This window comes from Polyodon spathula, chromosome 17 (genome assembly GCF_017654505.1).
Source record: "Polyodon spathula isolate WHYD16114869_AA chromosome 17, ASM1765450v1, whole genome shotgun sequence".
In the NCBI taxonomy this organism is placed as follows: Eukaryota; Metazoa; Chordata; class Actinopteri; order Acipenseriformes; family Polyodontidae; genus Polyodon; species Polyodon spathula.
In genome coordinates this window covers 25,082,592-25,099,837 of record NC_054550.1, presented here as the reverse complement: position 1 = coordinate 25,099,837, position 17,246 = coordinate 25,082,592, and the positions used below count along the sequence as shown (strand labels likewise).

The window sequence follows — 17,246 nt, the reverse complement described above, 5'->3', positions numbered from 1 at the left end:
AAAATGCACTCCACAAATCAATTAGATTATCACATAAAACCTAAAATCTGAACAGATGCGCACGTGAGACTGCCAAGCTGGAAAGAATGCATTGTTCCTGTTAATAAACCATTTGCACATTTTAAGCAGGGTAATTCATACTTATTAACTTATATCATTGTTAGTGTCTTGTAAACAATAGGTCCCAGAAACAATGGCTCTTAGGTGTATTGTGCCAAGCACTGTTGATATGTACTTCACCCAGCTTTGTGCCAGCAATTGTTCAAAAGGTGGTTACAAGTGAGAACCTCAATGAGACTGATTTACCGTTATTTATGAGATCACAATTCATGTAATTAACCACGTGTGTCTCCCCCCCAACCAAGTACTAATAAGGATCAATCACGTCTACATTTTTTTTTATATATATATGTATATAAATAAGGTGTCATTCAAAAGTAATATCTATTGCCATTTACCTTGTCATTTTCATTTTACAGTTTTCTAACAATTAACAAGCATGTACAGCTTTGCTGGCAGCAATGCCATTAGGAGCCATACTCTTATTCCCGAGGTTTTATTGTAAAACAAACATTAATAAAATATAAAAGGCCAACTGAAACTGCTGTTGCTGTTGCATGGATATGGTCATGCACAAAAATAAATACATTTAACATTCCAACAAGTTTCAAAGCAAATTACAAATAAAACCAGTACATAAAATATATTAAATGAGTGAAATGCTTCGATCAACTAACACAGGACCCTAAAAAATATGATTTTGCTGCTAAATAACAAATACAATTTTTGCCTAATTAACTAAACATAATTGTTATTTTATCAAATTGTTAGGATTTATCTATTATGTATTCTCAACATAAAAAAATACAAGTTATGCTTCCCGTCAAATGTGAATTTCACCTGTGTTCAAGCACTAAATGAGACAAATGACTCCAACTAAGCACTCTGTCATGTGCACCCATCCCTGCCGTTTTTGACATTCATTTACAGATAGACTGTAAACAATTAACTCTTTATGTTCTTAGTGGTTCGTCAACACTGTAATGAAACAATATGCGCACAGATACACATACAATAGCTTTTAACGGAACAGGATCTTAGGGACATTTTAAAACAAAAACAAAAAAAAATGCAGCTGGACAGTGGTACACTGCTGGACCTAACTAAACTTCTTCAGTTGACATTAATTCAACTTGTTCTCTGGTTTTCCCACACGGTGGAAAATAAATGTATTTTTTTTAAGCTTTTTTGATTGCTCGCCTATTAAGCATATTTTAAAGATTAACAAACAACTCCACACATCAAATACCTTGTTTTGCATATTCCTTAGTAAAGCAATAACACACACAAAGGTGTGTATTGTCACATATGTGACAACAGAGGGGTCCTTCAGACATATCCAGTGAGTGAATCTGTGGGCTACTTAATATGACAAATTTTAGATGTTCTTTATCAGTTAAGACAAGTAAGAGTACATAATTTTATAAATAATATTTAAAGGGTTTAGAATCTTTAACCTAAAAAAAAAGCACTTGAATAAAATGAATATGAATAAAAACTAAAACAAAAGAATGGATTAAACTAAAGTGTTAACTTTTTGTTGCTGTTTAAAATGTTCAGTTATACTCATGCATATGTATAGTCTTCAACCCAGACGAAGCAGAGCTGGCAAACCCAGATGATGGCGGTCCCAGACCCCCAACCTGCGGCAGCTCCGGACCCTCGGCAGTGAACTCGGGACGGGAGCCAAGAAGGTGGCAGCAGATTATCCACTTCTCCCTCATGCTCTGTACGGGGGAAGCTCCTTAGGCTTTGGATTCTCGGCACCAACCCCCCTCCCCCACCTCCCTTAGGTGTTAGACGCTCACGCTCACCCCCGTCTGGGCGCTGGACGCCGTACGGTCGCGCTCCCCCCGTCTGGGTGCTGGATGCCGGACTCTCGCGCTCGCCCCCGTCTGGGCGCTGGACGCTTGTGCTCACCCCTGTCTGGGCGCTAGTTCCTCCTCCTGGTACTGGGAGGGGCAGATAGCCACTGTGTGACCACACTCACCACAGCCGGGGCACAATTCCACCGCGAGGCTCCTCACGAACTCTTGCCAGCCATCATCCCAGACCTCCTTTTCTTCCCTCTTTCCTCTCTCCATGCTTCTCTCCTTGCTCCTTTCCCCCCCATTCTCAAAAAATATTTACTTTCTCAATAAAAAATAAATAAGCAAAAAAGCACCCGCAATATTCCCAGTCTGACTGCCGGAGGTGCTGTTAGCACACAATGACACCATATGTCAATGACACCATATGTCACAAGTCTAACTAACTTGCTTGATTTTTTGAGGATGCAACATCGATTAATGGATAATTGCAAAGCATATGACATGGTTTATTTAGATTTCCAGAAAGCTTTTGACAAAGTCCCGCACAAAAGATTAATTCAGAAGCTGAACGCAGTTGGGATTCAAGGAAACACATGTACATGGATTAGGGAGTGGTTAACATGTAGAAAACAGAAAGTACTGATTAGAGGAAAAACCTCAGAATGGAGTGTGGTAACCAGTGGTGTACCACAGGGATCAGTATTAGGTCCTCTGCTATTCCTAATCTACATTAATGATTTAGATTCTGGTATAGTAAGCAAACTTGTTAAATTTGCAGACAACACAAAAGTAGGAGTGGCAAACACTGTTGCAGCAGCAAAGGTCATTCAAAATGATCTAGACAAGATTCAGAACTGGGCAGACACATGGCAAATGACATTTAATAGAGAAAAGTGTAAGGTACTGCACATAGGAAATAAAAATGTACATTATAAATATCATATGGGAGATATTGAAATTGGAGAAGGAATCTATGAAAAAGACCTAGGAGTTTTTGTTGACTCAGAAATGCCTTCATCTAGACAATGTGGGGAAGCTATAAAAAAGGCTAACAAGATGCTCGGATACATTGTGAAAAGTGTTGAATTTAAATCAAGGGAAGTAATGTTAAAACTGTACAATGCACTAGTAAGACCTCATCTTGAATACTGTGTGCAGTTCTGGTCACCTCGCTATAAAAAAGATATTGCTGCTCTAGAAAGAGTGCAAAGAAGAGCGACCAGAATTATTCCGGGCTTAAAAGGCATGTCATATGCAGACAGGCTAAAAGAATTGAATCTGTTCAGTCTTGAACAAAGAAGACTACGTGGCGACCTAATTCAAGCATTCAAAATTCTAAAAGGTATTGACAGTGTCGACCCAAGGGACTTTTTCAGCCTGAAAAAAGAAACAAGGACCAGGGGTCACAAATGGAGATTAGACAAAGGGGCATTCAGAACAGAAAATAGGAGGCACTTTTTTACACAGAGAATTGTGAGGGTCTGGAATCAACTCCCCAGTAATGTTGTTGAAGCTGACACCCTGGGATCCTTCAAGAAGCTGCTTGATGAGATTCTGGGATCAATAAGCTACTAACAACCAAACGAGCAAGATGGGCCGAATGGCCTCCTCTCGTTTGTAAACTTTCTTATGTTTTTATGATAGCTTTAAGAGGTGTGGGTGGTGATGTCAGCATCCAGGAAGCAGTACACGGCAGACTGGCAGATACGGGGCTAAAACGGCCTCAGCCATATATTTATACAATCAAAAATAAAACAAAACATAAAAGAAAGGGCAAAATGACCTAAACAAAACGAACATAATTAATAACCGTTGTTAAAACGAGTACCTTTCAACTTGTAGTCGTGGTAGCATTCGCTCTTTCTCTACATTTACGTCTTTCTCCTAAGCTCTCCATTTAATGAGCCCAGAGTGGGTCATTTTATATTCTGTGGCTGGAGCCTTAATTACCTATTAATCAAAATGACGACCTTATTAAGCTTCCAGTCAGATTCCCACGAGATTTATAAAGATGGGGATTTAACTCCAACCACACTAGATCAGCTTTTTCACCGGTCTCAAATAATAAATAACAATGACGGACGGTCTTCGTCCGCCCACACATAACGACAATATAACAGTGATAATACAAATGAAAATAATAATCATACATAAATATATAAACACACAAGGGCTGGGCAACCCGTCGCAAGGCTGTTCATCATTTTGCTTATATACCAACTTTAAAATGTCTAGGCATAGATATAGGTGTTTTAAATTACACTATGAGCATGCTGTCCCCAACACACAAATTATTAACTACAGTTGCTCATATGGTATTCTATCCTAGAACCAAAAAAAAAAACATTATATATATATATATATATATATATATATAGTGAGTGTGAGTGGTTCACCTGGTTGAAGCGCAGCCGCGGGGTGAATCATGCAGTGCAGGTTCGCGTCCTGATTGTGCAAAATAGGCAGGTCTGAGGACTCTGAAGGGAGCATCGCATTGGCTCTGGGGCTCCCATGGGTTAGGGAGGTAAAACAGGCAGGGCCTTTCTCCTCATCGCTCTACAGTGAACCCTGCTGGCCAGGTGCCCAGTGAGCTCAGAGCAGACATCTGAAAGGCTGGCATTTGTCCCCAAGAGGTGGTAGCTTGCCTACATCTAATCTCGTTCCTGGGTGAAAAAGGAAGCTGGTTTGGTTGCGGTATCGGAGGATGCCCTCTGAACCTTAAGGTGTCCTAAGCCATGTGGGGAATTCCTGTGGAGAGGAGAAAGGTGATTGGACATTCCAAGTTGGGAGAAGAATTATAACTTGACACACTAAATAATAATAAAAAAAAAAAACACAAGGAAACAATGACTTTGTTTTGAGGGTAGTTTACAATTCTGCAAAAATAAATAAATAAATAACACACAAACTACTTATTTTATTGCAGTTGTGTCTTTGTTTTTTCTAGTGCTAGTGGCCTAAGAATTATGTTGTTATTTATAATTTGGAGTTCAGTTTTTCCGGGTTATACTATTTTTTTTTTTTTTTTAATGTTGCAGGTTTTAAAAAAAATGACTTCCATTAAAAAAAAAAAAAAAAAAAAAAAAAAAGTACATAGCTTAATTTTGCATATATTGTAAAAATATTGTAAAATAAGTACCTTTAAGGAAAATGTCCTTTGCCTATAACATTTACAAAAGAACAAGGAATCTATCTAGTTAACAACACAGTAAATTCAAGTTTAACCCTAATTTTACAATAAAAAAAGTTTCACATTTTTCTGACAGGGATTGTAGATGCTTTTTATGACACTGGCTTAAAATAGGATGCAAATAGTACCTGCAGTGATAAGATACATAATTATATTATAGGCTTTACATATTACGTTCCTAAACTTACAATTAAAAATTAAAGCTAAGTGCAAATTGTTAGCAAAAACCCTTCTAATTAGTACTGTTCTTTTACTGTTACATATCGGTTATACTGTCATTTTGTAGAAGCACACTAATATAAATAGTAAAAAACAAAAAAATGTGTGGAACTGTTCTCTGCCAGGTTATAAGCCAAGATAATTTGAGGAAGGCAAAAACAAACAGACAAGTAATTACATATGCTCATTTTTAATAAGTAACATATCTAGCTTTAATAATTGTTACATCTCCACATATTTGCAGTTCTACTATTTTCATTAACAAAAACAAGCTTTAGTTTATCCATACCAAGAAACACAAAATTAAATTTTTCACAAAAGGCACATGTGATAAATGTAATCTCTGGCATAATCAAACTAGATGGTTGATATGGTAGTCCAGTTGGTATACCTGAGGCCGAGGAGCAAAGGTCTAAATCTACCCTTCAGAAAATAACATGAACTGACCGTGTGTATCAACACCCACAGCAAGGGAAGGTGATGATGCTTTTCTGTCCTACAAATAAGATGTCAAAATATGTTAAATAGAGGCTGAAAATCACAAGATCGACCAGATCCAGAATCTGGTCCAGATTCAAGAACTAGGAAAAGAGGACTTATGCTGGCTTGTTTTTTGGATGATGATAATAAATGCAATATTAGTGATAAAACAAACTTAAATCAGATGGATGAAGTAACAGCATCAATTAAATATGTGATTAAAAACAAGAAATGAGGAGATCAATGTTTTTAATCTGAAGTTTAATCACTTGACAGCCCTAATTAATTACACACACATATATATGCATGCATGTATGTATGTATACAAAACAAAACAAAAAAAAGGATTGTGTTCATGTGGTGGGTCGAAAAAAATCATAATCTTTTATTGTGCATTTGTCTTGAATTATTTTGCTTAAGTGGGGGAGTCAAGTTGCAAAAGGTTACAGTCTCCAAATTGGAAATGGCTTCACAAGGGGAGCTCGTCAGTCTCCATGGGCAGAGACTCATTTACTTTCTTCAATAGCGTTGCCTTGAGCGCATTAATCTTCCCATCCAGCTCTGTCAGGGTGTAGGTCTGGAATATACAGAAGCAATTTAGAGTCAATCACACAGACCTCTGAAGGCTGCAAAGTGAGCAGAAAAAAAACAAAAAGTGTACTCACCTGAGATGGCTGAGTCTTCTGCCTTTTATGTAAAAAGCTCTGGGGGATTAAAAAAGAAACATGAATTAAGAGACTTACAAAAATCTCCCACTTACATGACAGCACAGATTCAGGAAAGTAATTTATAAATCACTAAATTAATAAATGTTGGAATCTCAGCAGACATAAGCAGCTGGTTAAGTTATTGCACTGCATTCAATGAAACATTAACTAAATTAAGTCTACTAGGAGTGTTCCTATAATATGCTTGCAAGTACAAACACATGCAGAAACTTTAAAGGAGATTTGAAATAGAAACAGAAGGCATGCATGTAGATGGGGCAAGGTGAGAATCAACACCAATACATAACATGCACTAAACTCACACGCTTGATCAGTTATTTAGACTTAAAAGGTTAATAGACTGAATAAAAGATAGTTCTACTTCATCACTTCTGATCCCATGAACTCCCATTCCTGGTATACTAGACTGCTATTATTTAAAAATAATAATTTGAAAGCAAACTGAAGTATGTATGATGCTGTAAATTTTGTTTTTGTTTTTAATTACTCACTAATGAGCTAATCAGAACAGAATGTTCTTGTTTGGCATTGTATCGTGGTTATCTTCAAAGATTCCAGATGTTTTTCTTCCTCCATTAGCAGGTAAATTAATTCAATGGGCTCAAAACAAATGCTGCTTATTTAAAGACGAACTTAACTCTCTCAGCCAAGCAAACAAAATGAGAGGCCTCTTCACATGAATGAAATAATGGTTTATCCCTTGGCTACAAGCCTAAATAGAGTCACTTACCAGCCTAGATGTTGGTTTTGACCACAAGCATATCCAAATCCTTATTCACATACTATTGCTATTTGTCTTATGCTTTTAAATGCTTAGCAATTCTTGAACACGAGGAAATATAAGCAACTCTGTGCAACTGTAACCCTGTAACTTCTACCCACAAAAGAATGCCCCAAGTCTGTTTGCTACCCCACCCTTACCCCAATGTGCAATGCCCAGGAAGAGGGTCCCAAAAGGCCAAAAATGCAGACACCAGCAAACTTCAGTACTCTGGACTACTGAATTACAAAGCTCTACGGCCAAGGTTTTCAATATGCTGTGGTTGCCCACCAGGGGGCAACCAATCTCTTCCCCATTTCACAGGAAAGCAGCCCCCTCCCTCCCATGCTAGACTTCTCATCCCCAGCTAGTGGCAAAAAGCAAAAACATTTACACATGAAGCAGGCAGACTGCACTACTGCTCTCGACTGGAACCCGCTACATTAAACATTAATATTTTTTATATGGAGTTCTTCTCAGAATGTACAGTGGCACATTCATATCAGAATGTCTAATTAACTGAATAAGCAACTCAATAAATGAAATCAGAACCAATACATACATCAGACTGAAAATATTCTGGAGAAAGTCCTTCTAGCTCCAGAATTCTATCCTCCAGAATTTTAAGCCTCTGATAAATGTTTAAAGGGACTGGTCCACCTGGTCCAGAAAAAAAAAAAAAAAAAAAAAAAAAAAAATAAATAAATAAAATTGGTAAAACAAAGTAAAATAAGAACTGTATTTAATAGAGATACTGAAAAGAGGACTGCAGTCAGTTTATAGGATTTACCAGTATGACAAAAGTTGATTATTTATTGACAGCAGATTAACTGTCAAAAGATAGAGACAACTAGCTGAACAGATACAATACAAACGTTAAAAAAAAATAATGTAAACTGACAAGGAGACAGAAAGCAATCCAGGAAGCAATAAATACAAGCAGATTAAAATCTGAGCAACACAAGGAACTATCAAGATTGTGATAGAGTGAAAACAATGGCGATTACAAGCTGACACACATGAGGGACTAGACAGGAAGCTTAACTCGCAGGATGGGCAAACAGGAGGCAGGCAGGCAGGCAGGCAGCATATAGACAGACATAAAGTACCTGTTGTTAACTTTAAATGAGCTTCGATGTTTTGAAGCCTTTCCTCAATAGCTGGACTCCCACAGGCTATGGGGACTGAGCTGGGTTTCATACAAGGTTCTCCCCCTCTGTCTGGTCTGGTCTGAGGCCCGTATGTGTTTATGACTCTGGTCACTGGAACAGCACAAAACTGCTAAAAACAGAAACTGAAACTCCCAAGGGCTGCATATGTTAATTTAGCTCCTTTCTGAAATTGCAACTGAGTGACTTTTCTTATGGCATTGCATCATTTCTCTAGTAGGGGAAATTGTACCTTGTGGGTAGGTATAATGGTATGAGACGCAGGCACAATACAGTGGTTAACATTTTTAAATCCTGACATACAAATGGTATCAGAATTGTATAAGTCAATACAGACTGGAAGTATATTGTAAGGCCATGACATTGTACTACTCTGCTACAGTATCAGGCGTCAAGGCACGTGTCCAATACTTTTTAAATTTTCTTTCAAATCCATTGAGTTTATTCAGTGTAATTATACTACAGTGAGATTCTGTTTATCCGCAAGCTTGGGGAGATATAGGTCGACGGATGTGTGAAATCAGTGGATAAATTAAGTGTTATTGCATGTGACTAGAATGCATGAATAAAACAGAGAAACTAGTAATGTAAACAAAAATAGCATGCCCAGGAGATATGCAATAAAATATATTACAAAGCAAGAATAATGTTTTAAAAATGTTTACTTTGACAGTAATAGTCCTAGCAAAATCTTACCTCCAACCCCATAGCTTTTTGTTACCAACCCCATAGCTTTTTATATATATATATATATATATATATATATATATATATATATATATATATATATATATATATATATATATATATATATATATATATATATATACACACACATATACACACACACACACTAATAAAATGCTACAGAGCTACAAGATAAGACATTTCATGACAGGAATAAGCTATTCAACCCATCAGAGCTCACAATTTTCCTGTAAACGAAGTCGTGTGGGTAGCGGCTACAAATACCACAAGGTATTATCGCTAATTTATTCCACGCACCAATATTAAATAATGGTAGCTAAGTGCTGCTAGTTGTCAAACAAAAAATAAAATTCAATTTTTTTTTAAACTAAATAAACAACTCTGCTGTGCAATTTAACCTTGTCTTACATTTCAAGAACTGCTTTTTTAAACAATTCACTGCTGCAAGTCATTCTTTTGAATCTTGACAAAGTCCATCATAGTCTTTCGTTGCAGTGAGGTAAAATATGTTTGCCGGGTTTCACAAAGTAACTGCCTCAGGAGAACTAATTTTATAGAATCCTTCTGCTGTTCATGCCAAGACACTCGCATCTGTAGTGCTGCTGCTGCTGTCTTGGCGTTTGCTCCACAGTGTTTAGACTGATGCATGTGTCTATACCTGTGTGTGTGTGGCAATAATGTACTGTATTTCAGAGATAAAACTCATCAGGGAGCCGCAGATAACTGAAGTTGCGGATGAACGGGAGTGGATAAATGAGGTTCTACTGTATTTAAATGTTAACATTAAATACATTTTTGATATTACCAAATATACTACTACCATTACATAGGTCTCACAACTTTAAGAAATAGAAGAAAAAAAAATTAAATGTTGTCATACTGCTCAGCCAATTGTGACAAAACCTGGCATTGCTTAAAACAAGATCTTGAAGGCAGGTGCCTACTCCACTATTTAAGAAAATAAGAAAAATAAGAAAATAAGAAAGTTTACAAACGAGAGAAGGCCATTCGGCCCATCTTGCTCGTTTGGTTGTTAGTAGCTTATTGATCCCAAAATCTCATCAAGCAGCTTCTTGAAGGATCCCAGGGTGTCAGCTTCAACAACATTACATCTGACTGGTTAGATTAATGAAGCTCCATATTTTATAAAACATGGGCATTGGTTAATAATCTATTTCACATACTGTGTATTTAACTTATGGAACAGCAGCATATTTAAGAAGGACACCAAAATACCGATTTATAAATAAATACATAAATAAATAAATAAATAAATAAATAAATGATCACCCTTTGTTATGCAAGATGACAGCCAAATAAAACAAACATTACTGTGATTATACAGAACCTGATTATAATAACAAAGTTGAACAGTTGCACAAATAGCTAAAGTGTATTATCAAATACTATATTGTATTTTGTCTGCATCTAATAAATACAGTGGCAAAGAATTACAAAATTGTCTTTATTTAGTTCTATGGAAAAAGCTGTTGTGTTGAATTTCCCTAATTGTTGCAAAAAATGAAGATTATTGCATGCCGTAGTGAGGACTACACATTATAGCAAATATCAGACAAAATACCTTTTACATGGCTTCTGAATCCAGGGTAGGGAGTGAACACAGCATCAGTTCTGGCACAGCTGTTTTCTGTAAAAAAAAGTTTTAAAAAAAATTTAAAAAACGGTTGTAAACTGTCGAAGTATACAGTTGTAGTCAAAAGTTAGGGAGAGTTATAATTTCAAGAAATTTCTCAAAAACAAATAATTTTTGTAGCAAAAGTTTTCCTTTTGTGGCAGAGGAAAAAAAGTGACAAGAAATAGATATAATAATCTTCAATTATTTATTTCAGCAATTTTTTTTTTTTTTTTTTTTTTTTTTTTTTGCAAAACTCCAAAAACGCTAATTCAAAAGTATTCATGCCCTTTGACGCTATGGCAGTATTGTCTACAAGGTGCTAGAAATTTCAATATGATAATGCAAAACCTAATTCTAGAAAAAAGAACATGCTGGACTGCAGGTGAACATTCGTAGAGTATAAAAGGGTTATGCATTCGATGATTGCTGTCATTACCAAGTTAATATGGGAAAAAGTAAAGAGCTATCTGAAGACCTTAGGCAGAAAATTATTTATGGTCATGAAGCTGCAGAAGGATACAAAAAGATTTACAAGCATTTGAGTACCTCAATTTCAACTATTGTATATATTATCAAGAAGCACAAGACTTATGGTACTGTCACAACGCTCCCTCGTCTGGAAGAAAGGAGGCTCCTTTCACTAAAGATATTCAAAGTGAATTGGCTGAAAGTGGGACTGGGGTTTCCATTTCAATCATAGGTCGAGTATTGCATGGTGAAGGTCTCAATGGTCACAGCCAAGGAAAAGTCTGGTGAGGCGTATAAAGAAAAGAACACCATACCTACTGTCAAGCAAGGAGGTGGCAATATCCTTCTATGTGACTGTTTTTCCTCTAATGGCACAGGAAATTTAGTTCCAATACATGGTAAAATGGATTCCATTGCATACCAAAAGATACTGGCCAATCAGCTGAGACCCCTCGCTACAAAACATGGTTTGAAGTGTAACTAGACATTCCAACACGACAACGATCCAAAGTACATATCAAAATCTTCAGAATGGTTAAAGAAAATAAAATCAAGGTTCTGGAATGGCCTAGTCAAAGTCCCAATTTAAATTCGATTGAAAATATTTGGTAAGAGTTGAAAAAGCAATGCACAAGAGAAGTCCTTGGAATTTGAATGAACTGAAACACTTTTGTGTTGAAAAATTGTCAAAAATCACTAAAGAATCATGCTAAAAGCTCACTGACAAATATCCTAATCTTTTAAAAGAGGTTATTATTGGTAAAGGTGTCTCAACTAGCTATTAATTAAAATTTTCCTTGTCAGGGTATAAATACTTTTGAATTAGCATTTTTGGAGTTTTGCAAAAAAAAAAAAAAATGCTGAAATAAATAATTGCATTTCTTGTAACTTTTTTGTTTAGTCAGGGAACTGTCTTAGTCTTTCATACTCTTATGACTTAAAACTACCTGCTTTGTGGAAACTTTGACATTACTTGAAGAAATGACCCTATAGACCCTCACCATTTTCTTTCTTTCTTTTTTAGAATCATTTTCTCATGCCAGTCTTCCAGAGTCAAGTTGAAATAAACAGAACATGTTTTAATTGTACCCTTACAGTAATACACAGCTAATGGTTGTGTTACCCTGGGAATTGGCAAGTATTTAAGTTGGGTGGTCTAGTAGATAAAGCAAAAATATAAGAACTAGGAGTTCCTGGGTATGAATCCCTGCAAATCCTCTTAAAAGGGTTACAGAACCCCCTGCAGTGTTTACAAGAAATACATTACTTTACCTTTGCTGTAGCTTATGTTTGCTGTATTGCAGCACCCTCTTGCAACAATTCTGGTGCAATTCTGTTGTTACCAGATTATCAAAACCAGGATTATGTTAAAAAAAAATAGATATTCCTTCCATATGGACAACACATCATACAGCAAAGATAAAGCAACATTTTAATATCTACTGCTTTAGATCTGAACTTCTAAAATAAACTTGACAAGCACCTCTGACAATTATATATCGCAAATCAGTTAGGCTATCCTACAGCAATATCTTAAATGCAATAGTTATTAATCCAAACAGAATCAGTTTATTCCAGCAGATTTTTCCTCAAGAAAGGGCTTTTTTTTCTTCCCATAATTTGTGTGCGATTTAACTGCCTCAATGAAATCAACGTCTCTTTCTGTGACATAAGGACGACAAAAAAAAAAAAAAAAACATTCCAAAGATGACAATCTCCAGAAATGTCAAACTAAAATCCTTACCTTGATTACAGTTTATAACATTGCAGAATTCTCTGACATTATTTTCATTGATCTCTCCTTGCTTTCTTTCAATGAACGCAGCTATCCTTCTATCAATCTGTAAAAATAAATTCAAGCATATTATGTTTGTTTTAGTTTTTTTTTTTGTTTTTAATCTAAATGGAAAATCACTCTTGTATTTAGTAGATAGCTCCAATGTAAAGTTTCCCCCTATAGCCTCATGCAGAAGTATCGAGTTTGTTGAAAATCTAACATGTTTTCACTATCCAAAGAAACTTCTCTGGATTGTTATTATACCTCTTTTGATTTATTTCCACAGAATAAATATGCGATCCCTGTTCAGGAGGCAGTTCACCCAAATTAAAGCTCTAAATCAAATAAATAAAATCATCTGGACTATCTTTCACACGCATGAAACTTAAAACTACTTTTGTAAAGTTCTGAAAAACATGCCTTACTGTGTTTGGAGTTGCCTATGGAATTGATGGCATTTGTAAAATAATTTACTGCGTTTTGTAACTAACACAAAACATAACCAGTTGCCTCACTAGTTTAACTACCATATTCAATGTTGTCTAAAATTCCCAAGCAGAGAAAAGCAACAGCAGATATCTTACTTCTGAATTTCCAGCCTTGATCTGGACTATACGGTCATCAATACGGAGCTTGGACTCCTCCTGACCTGCTTTAATCCTACCATTTAACTGTGAGTTATCTGGAAGGCCTTTATCTGTGTTTAATTTGCCACTGGTGCCATCTGTTTGTTCTGGTGCAGATTTTACTTGAGATGTCGTTCCAGTGTTATCTTTCACCATAAACTTGAGTTTTTCTGAAACAGACTTAAGAAAAAAAAGGAGGTGGGATATAGAAGGATTTACACAGCCTACAGACACACAAACTGTCTGACAATCACAGATGCAGTATAAGGATCACTAAACAGTGACGGGTGAATAATCGTAGTGCTTTTGTTACACATTGTCAGTGTTGTGAATGTATCTCTCTCTTTCCATCAGAATATAAGACTTTTTTTTTTTGAATAAAGACAAACCCATGATTTACACTTCTTTTCTGTTTGAGCTTCAAAATGTATTCTTTTTTTTTTTTTTTAATTAAACATTTGTCTATCATAGAGCTATGCAACTTGAAGACCAGTGATTGTATAAAGATCCAGAAAATCAGAAACAGAGTTGGGACATCCAGATTATTTACTGTAAAAATGACAGGATAGGCTGCATGTAGATGGTGGATTAAGAAGCAAAGCATTTAGGACAAGTTTAATCAAAGTGCAATATAAAATAATACTAGTTTGGGTGCATTTTGGAATGCAAACACAATTCCCATGTCCAGTAGAATGAGGCCACTAGTGGTTGGTTTTTCAACAGAAACAATTACAGAATCTAGATTGGATTTTTAAACAGTTGGGTTATTTTTTTATTTGATTTTTTTTTTGTAACTTGCTACGCACAGATGTAAACATATATTGAGTTCCAGATAGGGGATAAACAGATAAACACATAAATTAACAGGAGTAGCCCGGAGTTTAAAACTTAATCCTATAATCCCAGCTAGACAGGAGGTATAAAAATAAAAGCAAGAAATCCAGTCTGGTATAAACTGTGAATCACTGTGGAGCAAACACAGGGCAAATGCTGCATCTACCCTCAAAAATAGCATAGCATCAAATATACCTGCAAATTCAGTATGTGCTGCTGCACTGAGCTGTACAAATCTTCTGGTTGAAGGGTCGACAGGCTCTGGAGCTTACTTGGATCGGCATCAATTTTCAGCACATCAGCTCCTAAATTAAGCTGCAAAAAAGAGATAAGCACCATCATCTACACTATCGTTATTGTTCTTAGCTATAGCAGACTGTTTGGTTAGTATTTAGCACTTCAGAGTGGCAGTGATGTTTTCTAGACGGAGCTGAAGCAGCACTTTAATACAATTTTCTATTAAAATGTAGATTTTGTAGAAACCCAGAAAATCATTGCCCATGTACTCATGCAATATGTGAAAAGCCTGTCAAGATGGATTGATTTATATTTTGTCAATACTGTCCCTCTCTCACACCAAAACGGTGAGGGAAATTATGATCTGATACCTCTTTCTGTAAAGAACAAATGCAGGTTAGTTACTGTTATTAGTGGTTTAGAATCCATTTTCAAGACTGGATTACCTTTAATAACAAAAACATAATCGCTGCACCAGGTCACAATCAAAAGGAACTGTCTAATTTTAGTTTGTAAGCAGTACTGAGTAGTGTTAAGCTGCCTAAACAAAATACAAATAATAATAATAATAATAATAATAATAATAATAATAATAATAATAATAATAATAATAATAAAATCACATGATGCACCAGAGCAAAATGTCCAACTTTGCTCAACCATTTTCCATAAACATAATGTATTGGTTTGTACTATGATCTAAACCAAAGTCATCATAGCAACTCATAATAAACTTAAATCAAATCAGACAAGCTTTACCCACTCATGTGCCAATATCATAATGAATTGTAAGGATACAAATCCAATATTATTTTCTGGAGACATGTATCAGTGGTGTTCTAGAATATGAGTGTAGAGAGAGAAGTTTTTGCACTGAGCAGGTCATTCCAACTCAAGTGGAACAAATTCTGGGGTGGTGTTTTCTCCATTTGTGGTTGATGAAATTAAGGAGAAATTGTCTCAATTTTAATTAATCTTGACCTACTTTTACTCCCAAAATAAAATGTTTATGTTTTATATAAGGCTTCCCCCCCCCCCCCAAGTGCTTTACAATTAAAATGAATAACTGATGCTAAGTTTTTTTTAAATATGTGTGATTTATATTACATTTATAACAACTAGTATTTGTTCGTTTTTAAATGTTTAATTTATCCTAGTAAACGTTGTTGAGGATATTGCACTTCAGTTGTACACTGTCTATATGCCCCTTGGAAAAGGAATTATTTTTAATCAAGGAAAACCTCAATCAATACGTGCAATGCCTGCTTTTCAGATTTCATGTACATATCATGCAACTTTTTTTTTCTTCGTATTTTTACAAATACATTTTTGAGTACTGGTGCAAATTAGCCAATATTTTGACATACCTCGTTTCCACCATAAACAAATAGGTTTCTTCTGACCTAAGCACGTGTTATTTTTTATTTTGTTTATTAAATCAGCTGTAACGTGCTTTGCCTTCCTGAAATAACACTGCAGGGGATTAATGCCATAATGATCAAGTTCATCTTCATGAAGTTTGTTTAAAAGTTAATAATTGCAGATAGAGAGGAATAAGGATGTTTTGTCAGGACAGTACTTGGTAATGTACCAACCCTGTCCTATTTACTCACATGTAAGCAGTGAGTAAATACAATTCCACTTGAGACTGCATGATATTGATTAGGTGTATCAATTTGACATTAAGTCTTTTGTGCAACAAACACAATACACATGCCGTGTTTAACGTCAGCATACTAACACAACCTGCAGGTTTATGGTCAACAATCTCAGATACCGGTACCTACAATTTCTGACGCATTAGCGACAACATATTTGTTGAAAATTATTGCCGATTTATACACCCCATACTTTCATAACATTTACAGATCCCAATTTAATTAGTGAAAATATTAAAACAAGTGCAGCACTTTACAATATGTGTATCTGTGTACTATCAATGGTATCGGATATTTTAGTATTAATTCCCCACACCAACCTTTGAACTAAACTGTATCAGTGAGTTGAGAATTACACACACTGCGTTTCTTGGACCTATGTTGCTGTCTTCACTATCAATATTTGTTGCATTTTCACTCCTTTTATCCAGCTCCTCTCTGCAAGTCTCCACTGAATCAGCCATGACAGTCTTCCGTTCTGTGAAGGACGCCGCTTCAGTTGATTCGTTGTTAGAGTCCTTTTCGCGTCGCCTTTGTATGAGAAAACCTCGAGGTCAGCTCTTATTGGTCGAAAACTACTGGCGGTATCAGATTGGTACAGTCAGTGGATTTTGAGAATACTATGTGTGTATTTGCCAAATTGCCAAGGGGGAATAGTGCATTTATATGAAATGCAATTACGAATAAAGAGTTCCTAAGTGGTGGAAACTATTGCATTGATAAATATTTTGTAACACACACACACACACACACACACACACACACACACACACACACACACACACACACACGCATATATAGTACATACGGGTATAGGTTTGAAGATTTACTGTACAAACAAATATCAACGCTGTAGATGCCATACAATGTCCGTCCAGTGATATT

At 35.8% G+C, this 17,246-nt stretch overlaps 1 protein-coding gene across 1 annotated transcript; it reads right to left on the bottom strand.

Moving 5' to 3' along the window:
• Nucleotides 1-5,469: 5,469 nt before the first annotated feature.
• Nucleotides 5,470-16,832, bottom strand: LOC121329508 (MAP3K12-binding inhibitory protein 1-like). Its single transcript, XM_041275097.1, has 9 exons — nt 16,682-16,832; nt 14,662-14,781; nt 13,591-13,812; nt 12,974-13,070; nt 10,708-10,773; nt 8,358-8,510; nt 7,811-7,908; nt 6,426-6,464; nt 5,470-6,337 (listed from the first exon to the last, which is right to left on the bottom strand). Exons 1-9 carry the CDS (start codon nt 16,823-16,825, stop codon nt 6,230-6,232), a joined length of 1,047 nt encoding a protein of 348 aa, XP_041131031.1. The 5' UTR covers nt 16,826-16,832; the 3' UTR covers nt 5,470-6,229.
• Between the last annotated feature and the right edge of the window lie 414 nt (nt 16,833-17,246).